The 14,104-nt window shown below is 34.7% G+C and overlaps 1 protein-coding gene across 2 annotated transcripts; it reads left to right on the top strand.

The window, feature by feature from the left end:
- Positions 1 to 3,908: 3,908 nt before the first annotated feature.
- LOC144567291 (protein NPGR2-like) lies at positions 3,909 to 10,196 on the top strand. Of its 2 annotated transcripts, XM_078317390.1 has the most exons (6): positions 3,909 to 4,237; positions 4,727 to 5,107; positions 5,566 to 5,821; positions 6,693 to 7,945; positions 8,514 to 8,664; positions 9,533 to 10,196. In XM_078317390.1, exons 1-6 carry the CDS (start codon positions 4,220 to 4,222, stop codon positions 9,850 to 9,852), a joined length of 2,379 nt encoding a protein of 792 aa, XP_078173516.1. In that variant the 5' UTR covers positions 3,909 to 4,219; the 3' UTR covers positions 9,853 to 10,196. The 2 variants fall into 2 exon arrangements, with proteins under 2 accessions (XP_078173516.1, XP_078173517.1); XM_078317391.1 differs by lacking the exons at positions 3,909 to 4,237; positions 4,727 to 5,107 and adding an exon at positions 5,119 to 5,253.
- Positions 10,197 to 14,104: the final 3,908 nt, after the last annotated feature.

The following is a 14,104-nucleotide window of genomic DNA, read 5'->3' on the forward strand; positions in this document are numbered from 1 at the left end:
GATTTGTGGGTCGTTATCGAAGGAAATTGATTTTGCTCATTTGCTGCTTCGATAATTATTTGTCGATATTCTATAACATATTCCTTCCGTAGTTTTCCTGGATGATTTGTTTATACAAATTCGATAACTTGCTCCAAGGCATCCAATTAATGATGGTTTTGCATGATATTAAATAAAATAATTTTCTGACTTACCAAGGATTTGTTTTTCTTTATGTTAGCTACAAATAAATTAAAGAAGGGCTTGGTCATAATCATTTCGTACACAGTTTAAATTTTCTAAGTATGAATCATGAACAAACAAAAGCAAATATTAGGCATCATGTAATAAAATATCAAGAGGCGCATTTTGAAAAAAATCGGGCCAGAAGCCATGTAATTCAGCTATGAGGCCCATTAAAATTATTTAGCGAATGTTTGAATTTTGGTTCCCTAATTCGCTCCTCAAGTTTCTCAACCTAAACAATTTACAGCTTGTTTGGATGGAGAGTATAGGAAGGGAGGGGAGGCGAATAATAGAAGGGAATGGAATGGAATGGAATGGAATAGAATGGAAGATTAATATACTTAATTTTTTCATGTTTGAATGATTAATGAGAGAAAATAAATTTAACTTTCTTTTTCATCTTGTTTTTTATTTGGTTAATTAAAAAAGTTGAATGATAATTATATAGAAATAAGATATACAAAGACATGACATTTGTGTCATTTTTTGTGAAAATATTTGCTACACAATTTCTTTCCATCCGTTACACCTCAAATTGGGAGGTAAATCTATTATATTAATTACAGTTATACAAGGTTAATCCTTTCCTCTTCTGTACCCCTCACCTCCACCATAATTTTGTCAACCAAACACGATTGGAGGGAAAAAATTTTATCTATTCCATTCCCTCTCCTCCTCTACTCTCCATCCAAACATGGTGTTAAGAGAGAGAGGGAGAGAGGAAATTGAAAAGGCGGGTAGTTAATTGTTGGTGAAAATAGGAAGGAAATTAAGAATATAATTAGTCAGAGACGTTTCATGAATAGTGAATATATTGCATTAGAGTAGAACTAGGGTGTTCTTAATTTCATCAAATTCCTTGATGAACTTAAGTATAAAACCCGTTAAACCGGTTTTAAATGACGAATCCGAACCGTTGAAACTTGTCTATCTTACGAGTGATGTGTCTACATGTGTAAATTTTAAACATTTGAATTAAGAGTAAAGATATTGTCCCCCTTACTTCTGTCCCCTAAATGTCCCCCTAACTAACTAACTAGTTAATTAACTAGTATTTAATTAACTGTCTTTTTTTATCGGCAAAAAGTTCTAGAATCACTCTTTTATCCCATTTAGATCTAAAACCACAAGACTCATTTACAATGGCATCTTTCCTCCACCGCCTCTCAATCAGGAGAGAGTGAAAGAGAATCATCAACCAAGAGAACAAGGTGCTTTATATACTCGGGAGAGAGAAATCTGAATGAGAGGGAGAGAGAGAGAGAGCACGGATGCAATGGAGGCGTGCTTGTAGGGCTTCGGGTCACAAAGTCGTACTCAGCATGGGTGGGAGTTAAGGCGCGCATGTACGGCTTGGACTTTGTGTGAGCGGAGAGGAGAGGAGGGGATCAGGGGACAGGGGACAGAGGGAGAGAGAGAGGTATTTTGGAGGGATCGTTCCCTTCTTCAGGAAGGAAGAAAATAGAGGGAGAGAAATAAAAGGATTGGGGTCTGCTGGAACATATGAATACTTTATTAGTTGGATATTAATACTTCATTTGTTAGATATGCATACTTCATGTTAGATATGAATACTTTTTGGAAGAGGTGGGGTGAGAGAAATGAATCTGACAATGAATTTTGAACTGTATAAATTAAACCGAACATGTATGAATACTTCGTAATCGTCAGTATGAATACTTCTTGGAAGAGGTGGGGTGAGAGAGATGAATCTGACTTTGAATTTTGAATTGTATAAATTATTTTGAACACGTATGAATACTTCGTAATCGTCAGTATGAATACTTCTTGAAAAATGTGGTGTGAGAGAGATGAATCTGACTTTGAATTTTGAATTGTATAAATTATTTCAAACATGTATGAATACTTCGTAATCGTCAGTATGAATACTTCTTGGAAGAGGTGGGGTGAGAGAGATGAATCTGACTTTGAATTTTGAATTGTATAAATTATTTCAAACATATATGAATACTTCGTAATCGTCAGTATGAATACTTCATTTGTTTAGATATGAATACTTCTTTATTTAGATATGAATAATATATAGATTCGCTGTAGTGGTCCCCAATCTTGGAAAATGTCTCTTTCAGACGGTTGCGGTCTCCAATCCAGGCTGTCACAAAACGTCAGCGGTCCCCCTGGTCGTTACTGGTCCCCTCCAGCTTGTGTTTACATATGACGAATGGTTCTGATAATAAGTATGAATACTATAAATTCGTAGGTATGAATACTATACGTTTTGACTATTAATAAAATAGCATTAATCTTGCTCTTTGGTAGTAGTTAGCACGTTTTAACTATTTTTTTTGTCTTTTAGTGCGGGGGACAGATAGGGGACTGAAGGAGGGGGACTGTTAGTCGATCCCTTGAATTAATTTACCATAAAGTCAAGCGGTCAAAATTAGAAGGTTAATAAATTAATTTTAATACATTCATTTTTTAAACATTTTTTGACCACTTGACTCTATGCAAAATTAATTTCAAAATTAATTTTTTTTTACATATAGACACATAACTCGTAAAGTAAGCGGATTGTAACGGTTCGGATTCGTCATTTAAAGTCAATTCAATAAATTTTAGACTTGAGTTCACCAAAAAACTTGATGAACTTAAGAACACCCTAAACCCTAGTTGTACTCATTACATTGAAACTTATTATCTCTGTCGCTTCATTTTTATTCATTCTATCATCCATTGCATTTTACACAATTCAAATCCAAATTCTTCCAATTTGCACAATCCCTCATCCAGAGTCAAAGGAAACATAGAGTTCCGAATTTCTGATCTAAACAGCTATCATGAAAATCCTCCACGCTTCAAGAAACCCGAGAGCGGTTTGATTCGCATTACAGACAAACAATGAGTTATTAACTTATTATACACATTACAGACAAACCTCAAAATAAAAAGCAAATGAAAGAATTACGGTGCAGGTGTTTTTATTATCTGCAAATTGCCATTAGATATTCAACATTTGCATCTAGAATCTCTGTGAACTATAACCAGGTACAAAAAGTGATTGCAAATTGTTTTTCAAATTATTCATCAGTGTCAGCAGTAAGATTTTTTATAATAAAGACAAAATTGGGTAAGCTACTGAGTTCAGCTTTTGAAACACAACTTAAAAAATATATATTTCCAAAAACAACTTGAAAGGTAAAGTACGGACCACTTCATAATAGAAGCGAAGCTCTCAGGACGAATTTGTAATTTTCCATTCCATATGAGCTAAAGTAACACAAATTTTGAGATTAAATTGGGATTAATCAGGCCCGAGAGAAATGCAGGGAGACCTTTAATATTCGTGTCAGATAAGATCGAACGGTCAGAATCCAGCTCAAAATTTGAGTTACTTTAGGGTTCCGAATTCAAAAGTCTTCGGAGCGAAAACAATTGTGAGCATGAGAATAACGAGCCCAGATGGAATGCCACGTGGCAGCCTGGATTGGGTGCAACCTTTTGAATTCTCATCCTCTGAGATACCTCTTATTTTGCATGTTTATATTGTAAATCTCAATCGTTAAAATATGTTCTACACGATTCATAAAGCACAAATAAACTGGCCCCCGCGCTATCCCTGAATAGGCACCGGACACGTCGGTCACGCAAAATGTGAGATACCTCATAGGATACTCACTCCAACTTTTCCTGAGAGGTCCCACCTTTTTCTTTGACCTTCTTTCTTTTTCTTTGCATTGCCTTCTTTTACAAGATCCAGCTACTTCCTCTCCACGACCCACTAGGCATTAGCCCACTTAAAATCGATTTTTTGAATTTCTTTATTTGACCCACCAATTTCCCGTTATTTGACTTGTCTAAAACCCTGGAATTTCGTTACTTACTAAAGAATGCTTTGATCGTTTCTCTTGGCGAGACTTTTTCCCTTTCTGTTCTGACTCTCGAATTCACAAGGATCAAAGAGTAACGCGAGGGAATTTTAAGTGGTTGGTGCAGTTAGATTCGTGCAATTATTGGATGCGTTGGTGAGAATTTAATGCTTGATGTGAAAAAGGTACGTTTTTTTATCGTTCTTTTATTGAATTAATGTGAAAAAAAATGATCCTCCCCATGCTTCGTCTGTAGAATTGACAATTTGTTTATCTACTAAGGAAATTTTGGATTTAGTTGAAAAGACTTTGTAATTAGGTGTTGGTTTTAAGCCTTTATATACCTTAAATTGATGCATTTTTCTTTCTCAGTTCTTGATTTTATTGTTGTTGGTTTCTTGGTCTTGGGTTAGGTTAGGGTTACAGTATGTGTTAATCTTGTTAATTAGCTTCCAAAAGAAGTTAGTAGGGAATCTTTTGTAATTCACTGAATTTTAATTTTTTTTTTATATATATCTTTTGTGTTTGTTTCATAGTATAAACCTTTGATGTCAGGCCTTCTTATTCCTCCTCATTGTATCCAATTTTCTATGATTTTGACATAATTTGACTCCTAAGGTAATAAATATTAATTCAACACAAAATCACACTACCTGTTTTTGGTTATGTGTCAGGTAGCACAAGAAAAGAACGGAACTTCAAAAAACTACAAAAAGAGAAAGAAGAAGAAAAAAAAAAGATTAAAAAAGAAAAGTAAAGAAAGAAAACAAAAGAAAAGAAAAAATGGCTCAGCACGAAGAATGAGCAATGGAATGAGAGGTAAAAACATCAACAAGAGGAAGGGAAACACTTTTAGTTGTCTCCTCAAGTCTGCAATCATGAAGTGTTTATGCACAGGAGATCAACTTAGGTGGATAGATGAGATGGCCACTCACAGGTTACACAGGACCCGTCGCAGGGGGCCCACCTCTGGTGAAGTTACAGAAGACGCATTTAATTTCAGCGTTGAACAGACTGAAGCTACTGTTTGTGAGGCATCACAGATTGATCAAGGGGTGTGTTGTTTTTTTTATCTTTCTTGGTACAGTACCTCTAGGAGATAATTTATTAATTTTAGTTAAAGACAAGATCGAGAAGACAAAACCAATGCAAAGAAGAGAAACAATAACAAGTCATTTGTCCGACTAAAATGATATGACACGTACAGACTGATATCTTTATGGTATTAGTTTATTAATTTTAATTGAATTTTCATTTTTCTTAAAGTTCTTATATAGTTCATCCCCCCTCATGAAATGCCAAATGTGTGTCTATAGCCTAGTGGTTAGAATTTCATTTGGTGGTTGTGGAGACTTGGGTTCAAATCAAAGTGACCACGCATTATTATTTTCACATAATATGCATTTTATGTTTCATACCCCCCCCCCCCCCCCCCCCCCCTCTTCCCCGCCCAATCTAAATTTTCTATTTCAGACCCTGATTTTGCTGTCTTTTATGTTAATTTGTGGTTTAGGAGGCGAGAGCACTGCTAGCAAGGATGGAGTTTATGAATGGACATAGTGCGGCGGCAGCAAGTTTGTTTGGTGCAATAGATTTCCGAGCCTCTATTCCAGAAATGAAGGCAACACTTTCTTCTCTAAGAGGTGATCCTCAAAATCAACACCGGCAACAGTCTAACCAGCCGCCTATGCAACTCAGTGCCGTCGTTCTCCGTATCGAAGCCCTGTATCTCTATTCAGTGGCCCTTCATGATCTTGGTCGCTTTAACAGTGCGTTTTTTTAGTAATTATATCTAATCACCAGCTACCATTTATATTACTATAGTGTTAGGTATAATATGAAGAGTAGAACTAGGGTGTTCTTAAGTTCACCAAGTTTTTTAGTGAACTCAAGTCTAAAACCCATTAAATCGGCTTCAAATAACGAATCCGAACCGTTGAAACCCGCCTACCTTACGAGTGATGCGTCTACATGTAAAAAATTTAAACATTCGAATTAATTTAGTATAAAGTCAATCGGTCAAAATTAGAAGGTTAATAAATTAATTTTAATGCATTCATTTTTTGACCGCTTGACTTTATACTAAATTAATTTGAATGTTTAAAATTTTCATATGTAGACGCATCTCTCATCTCTCGTAAGGTAAACGGGTTTCAACGGTTTGGATTCATCATTTAAAGCCAATTTGACGGATTTTAGACTTGAGTTCACCAAGGAGCTTGGTGAACTTTAAGAACACCCTAGTTCTACTCTAATATGAATATGCCAGGTATTTAGTTGCTACAGTCAGTGTCTCTAATTGACAATTTACATCTAATTCAGTCATTTTATCTAACCCAGTGAAGTTATTATAATATTCTGACCGGATTGGTGTTGCTTTCAGAAGGTCATGCTACATGTAAAATATAATTGATGAATGAGAAGAGAAAGAAAATATATGATTAAATTTGATATGGGCCGTACCTAGCCAGTAAGATCAGTATTACATAGTTCATACCAGTACTGCATGACCTGTATGAATCAAGATCCAAATGGAGTTATTCAAACTTGATCAAACTTTTGAGCTCTTTGACAGTCCTGTAAGATTACCACCCAACTATGACTGCCGTCTAATTATTTGTTTTCAATTTATTTTTGTAGATGCGGCTGAAGAATGCAGCATGATATTAGACATTACCGAATCAGCTCTACCAATCAGAACAAGTGCAGGTTCCGGTTCCAGTTCGACCAATCTGAACAAGTTGCATGAAATAGTTAACATGGCTGTTGAGTTCTTACCAGAACTACACTTGCTTGCTGGGTCAGTAGAAGAGGCTATCTCCGCTTACAGGCGGGCCCTCCTGAAAAACTGGAATCTAAAACCTGCCACTGTGACCAGCATCCAAAAGGATTTTGTGGTTGCTCTACTTTACGGGGGGTACGAAGCAAATCCACTGAATTTAAGATACCAGATTGGCGGTTCATTTGTCCCCTCAAACAACTTAGAAGAGGCAATTCTTTTATTGGTGATTCTCTTGAGGAAATGCAACACGAAGCAGATCACGTGGGACCCATCAGTATTGCAACACCTCACCTTTGCTATGTCGATGTCATCCCAATTGGAATATCTGGCAAGGGAGTATGAAGATATCCCGCCGAGTCTGCTGGAGAAAAAAGAGAGGCTGTATTCTCTTGCTTTGTGCTATTTCAACGAGGAAAATGACGAAACTGCCCTCCATCTGTTGAAACAGGTGGTTGACTCAAAAGAGGCTGGGTCAGGAGGGTCTTTAGACCCAGTCATACTGAAGTCCCTTTTGCTAGCTTCAAAATTTTGCTCTAACAAAACCGAGCTTGCAACAGCGGCAGTTGACTATGCAAAAAGGGCAGTTATGGAATCACGTAAAAAAAACAGTGATGTACTGAGCATAGGGAAGTATTTACTCAGCATTTCTCTCTCTACCCAGGCAACAATGCCTACCTTGTCAGACTCAGAGAGGGACAAACTTCAAAAGGATGCACTTGAGGCTCTGCAAACTGCTGAGAAATATACAGGTGGAAATGACCATAATGTCCTTCACATGCTGGCGTTAGAGTATGCTGAGCAGAGAAAACTACACGAGGCCTTAAAGTATGCGAAGCAGGTCGTGAAATTGAAACATGGTTCGGATATAAATGCATGGATCTTATTGGCCAGGATATTAAGTGCGCAAAAAAAGTATACCGAAGCAGTGTGTGCAGTGGATACAGGTCTAGATGAGAGTGATAAGTGTGACCATTTGGGGTTGCTAAGGACTAAAGCGAAAATTTATACATCTCAGGGGCAATTCAAGAATGCGGTCAAGACTTACACACAAATTTTTGCGGTTGTTCGGCTCAAAACCAAGAGCTTTAGTGCTGGAATGGAAATTCTCAAGGTACTTTTCTTAATGTTTATCTCCTTCATTAGTCTTTTTGTGTGGAAAATGGGTTAGTTCTGTTGGATTCTTCTTCTTTCTTTTTTTTGGGTTTTTGCTTCTTTTTTTTAGTAGGGTTAAAATGCCCCGTTGTTTCCGTGCCCCAATCATGCCTCGTATCCTTATCTCTGTTATTAGAGTCCAAATAGTCGATCCGAACCGCTCAACGTGATTTCCATATTAAAATGTGCTTGGAGACCAAATTTAATATTTTTTAGATAGGTACAAAATCACTGTTTTTGAATGTGGTCCAGAATCTTGTAAAAAACAGTGATTTTGTACCCAACTAAAAAAATAGTAAAAATATTCAAAAAAACATAATTTGGTCTTCAGATCGACCGTTTGGACTTCTGAAAATGGAGATAAGGATGTGAGGTACAATTGAGACGTGAACAACATGAGGCATTTGAACCCTACTCTTTTCTCTTTTCTTTTTCCTTTTTTAGCATGAAAGGCACAATTCTGTTAAAAAATAGAAAGTAGAGAGACTCACAGATATTTCTTAATTTTTGCCTCCTTGAATGAGCAGGGTAGAGATGAGGACAGAACAATTGAAATAGAGATATGGTATGATTTGGTACTTGTGTATTTGAGCATGAAGCAATTCAAAGATGTTGAATTGTGTCTTTCCAAAATTAAGGCTATTAGGTCACATTCCTCGCTGTATTATCACGCAACAGGTACTCGATCTTTATTAAAAAAAAAAATTATATCTTTTGGGCAATTTTCGGCCCGATGCTCTGGGAAACTTTTCTTCTTGCTTCCAAAATGGTTTTGTACCGAGTTCACAAGTTTATTTCAGATGTCTTTCATTTAAAGAATCTGTCGATCAAATTTACCGATCTTTTTAGAAATCATTAATGAGTGAGGTTACGGTACCATGCATAGCACACATTGGTCCGTACTATGGATCAATATCTCCATTGTCGAAGTCACAGTTAATTTGATTGACATATTAAATGTGTGCTATGCATGGTACCGTAACCTCACTCATTAATGATTTATAAAAAGATCGGTAAATTTGATCGACAGATTCTTTAAATGAAAGACATCTGATATCTTAATTTGATCGACATCTTAATGGAGAAATTTGATCGATATCTTAATTTGATCGACATATTAAAGAATCTTAATTTGATCGACATATTAAATGTCTTCCATATTAAGATTTACTCGTAGATTAAATTTACATTTTATAGAATTTTTTTTACTATTTAGATAGGTAGAAAATCACTTGATCTAAAGATTCTAAACCTTTCAAACATAGTAATTTTCTACCTATCTAAAAAATAGTTTAAAAATCTAAAAAAAATCAAACATAATGAAGGTCATGTTGAACAGTTTAGATCGACTGTTTGAACTTTGAAGACGAAAATATTGATCCATAGTACAGACCAATGTGTGCTATGCATAGTACCATAGCCTCACTCATCATTAATGGTATGTTTAGTTACCAATATGTTTCATTACCACTGCCCAAGAAATATAAACTGGCACAACTTGGAAATATAAAATTTGAGAAAGCAGAAAAATATTTGCCATTTCTAGGTGAACTACATGAAATTCGAGGATTTCTGAAAGAAGCCATTGGTGCATACAACACAGCGTTAGATATCGACCCAACACATGTGCCAAGCATTGTATCACTTGCCATCGTTCTTCGGAAAACAGGCGATCGGCCACTGCCTGTTGTCAGAAATTTACTTACTGACACGTTGAGACTTGACAGAACAAACTATGTGGCGTGGTTCCAGCTAGGGTTGTTGCATGAAGCCGAAGGCGGCGCCACATCAGTACTTGAAGCAGCAGAGTGCTTTCAGGCTGCAGCCCGCCTTGAAGAAACAGCACCTGTCGAACCCTTCAGATGACTTTATAATTTTTTTTCTTATTTTGTTGTGATTTTTTTTTTAGTTTATTTATACAAAAGAGGTGAATTGTATGCACAAAAAAAAAGAGGATATATACGTTCGGAGTGTGTGTGTGGGGGGGGGGGTGGATTTTTTTCTTTTTTCTCATTTGGTAAAGGTATTTGTTGACGAAAAAATTGTAGGTAACTTTTTTGGGTAGTTTTGATTAGTGGTGAATAGAGTTTGTTGCTAATTGAGAATTTTTTTTCTATTGTTTGTACATCAGTCTCAGAAAATATAAACAGATCATTTGAGATTGTAAAGACTAATTGTTGTTAAATAAATAGTACAGAAATTTCATATTGTGTGCTTTCCTTTTGTTAGTTTCCTTTTTGTGCAAGACTATATCAAAACGCTTCATTGCAACAATTAAACCCTGATACCTAAATTCTTATTTTTTATTTATTTAGGCTTTGTAATATTTTATGTTTTATTCTATCAGTGGGTTCTTCATTTATGAAGAAGACATTAATCAATCTGTTCAAATCAGAAAAAATTACTATATATGTTTCATAAAAAAAATGTAAATTTATCATAGAATGTACCTGATCACGAGGTCATTAAATTCGATCAGTGATTCTCATCTAAATGTGTTATATTGGGGTTGAAATGTTATGATTGGGTGCAATAAAAGCATAAAACTGGTCCACAGAGTGAAGCTATAACAAATTCAGGCATTGCCAGAAGGCCCAGAACTGCCATCCCTTGTTACACAAATCACTGTTTACAGGTCCATTGACACAGTGCCCGGTATATGCAAATTCAATGAAGTTGAATGCGCTCAATGACAGCCCCCAACTTGCACCTCTAATCTCGTTTGTTAAATGATAAGCCAAATCTCCTGATTCCGTTTGCTAAAGATATTGACATAGCTAGTTTGGTTTCACATTGTGCGTGATTAAGAGAGACAAAATGAAAAGATATATGATTGGTGCGTTGTGTGAAGCCAAAATAACTCTTTTAATATCTTTACTCCCACATAGACCTACACGCTATTCTGCTATTGGTTCACGCAAAAAGTAAATATTTTGCAAAAAATTCAGAAAAGAACTTGGAACATTTACTAATTATTATTAATATTATATGAAGATTTGACAAGAATATTTGTACAACATTAATAATTCAATGCACCAGACACATTTTCTGTATTAAATTACAACTCATCTTCTTTCAATAAAAGCAACCATTGAACACATAAAACGCAGATTCTCTTTTAACTTAACCAATTTTTAAGGTAAGAAAATATTAAATATGTGACCTCCTAATTAAGTGAGAATCATATGGATATTCTTCCATGTGCAAGTTGGAGATGAAAAGCGTAACCCTGAACCAACAGTATGAGAAGCAGCACAGAAGATAAGAGGCATTTCTCTGATAGAAGTTGACAAAAATAAACCCGAAGGGGCCCAAAAAGACAGCCCATTTATTAGTGCCAGAGCAATGTAAGACTTGATAATAAGCCCAGATAGAAAAGTACTTATTACATCAGATAAGCCTCTGAAAAATCAGAGTTTTTTTTAATATTTTTGTCAAATATTGTATGCTCAAGGGGTACATAATATGACTGGAAAAGGTATTATTTTTCTGTTGAATGGGGGCACCTTCTGTTCATTTGAATTTCTGAATCATTCATGCGCTTTTAAAACAGCGATTCAAAAAGTACAATTATGTATTTTTTAAAAGCTACCTCAACACAGAGTGACAGAGATGATGTACATTGTACAATTAATATTTAATACACATAAAAATAGAACAAGCTTTTAGTTAGATTGTTGCAGTGAAGCTTTTTTGACAAAGTCTAGAGCCCAGATAGAAAAACTTGAACAACCCAGAAACGTAAAAAATCTAATTAATCAATAAACAAGGGGAATTTCATGTATACCCCTCAAAAATATCGAAATTACGTCTAAAATGCCTAATATCATATTTACTCTTCTAAATTACAAAAATCCACATATTAGTATTACCCAATTTATTGACTTTTCTATGAAAACTCATTTGAAATTTATAATGTATCCATTTTAATCTTTATTAAAAAAAAAAAATATATGCGTTGTGTACTTATGTGTAATAAAATTTTGTATTTTGTTTTCATTTTTTTTAAACTAAAAAAATCATTATTCAACCTCCTTGATTTAAGAAAATTTTGCACTCGTGCATGCAGAATCTGTGCTTTTGATTAAGAGAGAATAGTATCTGACATTAAATAGTAGCTTAAAAAGGAAGCCTTCTTTTTCTTTGTAGGCATGCATTATTTCAATGACATGTGACATTACGTTTCTATACCAGTGTACAGTACGCTATTCGGTACCGCCTTGCCTAATGAAATAGTTCAGAGATTTCAGTAATTGACAGAGAATATTCTGGTATGGACTGCCTTCTCGCTTGATACGAAGGCTATACACCTATACCTACATGTTAGAATTTGAAAAAAAAAAAAAAAACATTGATTGAATTTTTTGTTATTATTATAAGTTTCAATACAACACTTATTTAAAGGGTACAAGGCTTTAAGAGTTGTTGAGGTTTTCTAATATTGCTTTCTTAATTATTTATTAAATATCTATTTAGTTGCTTACAAAAAATAGGATTTCAATTTAACATGCAACCTCCTATACAAAAGACATTGTTCTGCCACTAAACCAAAAACTAGTCTTTTAAAAATTAGAACAGGTTTGATAAAACAAATTAAATATTCTAATGACTTTTTTTTTCGATTTTCAAGTTTTGCTAGTTTTTTTTTTTTCATCTTCAACACTATACTTGAGAGACTAATATTTCAGAGGATGGTAAAATAAAAATAAAAGGTAAAAAGTATAGGATGCTGATAATTATCTCCACATTTCCATCCACGCATTTATCCTCTCATTAACTTCCATAACTATCATGGGGACCGTAAAAACTCCAGCACTGATTTTTTTTTCAAAAGTATTTATCCCTAAGAACGAAAGTATTTACACCAATAAGGTAAACAATGTTTAAATAAATAATTGTCTCTCAAAACAAATCTCAAACCGCATGGGGGACCATGCACGTTTTTAGAAGTGGGTTTTTTTATCTCATTTCAATATCGTTCACATTTCTGACGATCTATGAGAAATTTTGCGAATCTAAAACCACGAACGTTTTCTACATAATTTTATCTTTCAAATGAGATCCACGATGACATACTTTCGGGTACGTCGTTACACATGTATTTATACCTCATCGTGCAAATATTTATACCTATACTTGCAAATATTTTTTACATGTGATAGTGACTGACATATAAAAGTACTAATATCAAATACTACAAGTATTTATACGTATACACTAGAGTACTTATACCTATGTAAAAAGTACTTAAATAAGCACCATGTATAGGTTTATCATGATGAATATTTTTTGTATGGATAAATAATTAGTGGGGACCATAGAACAATTTTTAAATAATTATCACATTCCTTATTTAACTTGGACTCTTTAATTTTAGAAGTGTTTAAATAATTAGTGAGGACCATAACGTAACCTTTCTAAATTGTAGTTGTGGGGATGGAGGGGGGATAGGAGTGTGGGGATTAGGAGTGAGTAAATTGCTCATAACTCGCTCATTAAAAACTCCTTTAAACTCGCTTAAACTCGCTCATTTACTTAATGAGCAAGCATGAGCATGCTCCAACTCGCTCATTGAGAATTTACCACATCTAATCCCTGCCACATTCAATCCCAAATATATTTATGTAACATTAAATCAATGAACTAAATTTATGCAACATTAAATCATCATTGCAGTCTTGCCTCGTTAAATCCCTATGTCATATTCATACATTCATATTTTTGTAAAGTCGGCAGAACAAAGTCGATGCTACTGTGGAGAATGTAATATGTTGGTTCTATTTTTGTTAGATTTTTATTCTATTTTATTTAAATGAATTATGCGTTAAATTTTGGTACTCATAACTCGTGAGCCGCTCATAACTCGCTCATTTAGTAACTCGCTTAAACTCGCTCATTTACTTAATGAACCGAGCATAAGTATACCCTAACTCGCTCATTAATCACCTCTAGTGGGGATGAATATAATTATTCAAAACTCAAAAGTATATGGTGCAGTGTGGTGAGGAAATCAGAAAAATCTGAAATTGTGGCAGGAGAAAGTTCAATTCAAACTAATGTCGTTCTATCAATTACTACAGCTCTGCTTGTATTTTTTTTTTTTTTTGATAGAAGTGGA

Source organism: Carex rostrata, chromosome 16 (assembly GCF_964058835.1).
Source record: "Carex rostrata chromosome 16, lpCarRost1.2, whole genome shotgun sequence".
NCBI classification, from domain to species: domain Eukaryota; kingdom Viridiplantae; phylum Streptophyta; class Magnoliopsida; order Poales; family Cyperaceae; genus Carex; species Carex rostrata.

Coding starts and splice junctions, on each gene's coding strand:
- LOC144567291 (XM_078317390.1), top strand. Junction 5,108..5,565: donor CATCACAGATTGATCAAGGG/GTGTGTTGTTTT, acceptor TTTGTGGTTTAG/GAGGCGAGAGCACTGCTAGC. Junction 7,946..8,513: donor CTGGAATGGAAATTCTCAAG/GTACTTTTCTTA, acceptor TTGAATGAGCAG/GGTAGAGATGAGGACAGAAC.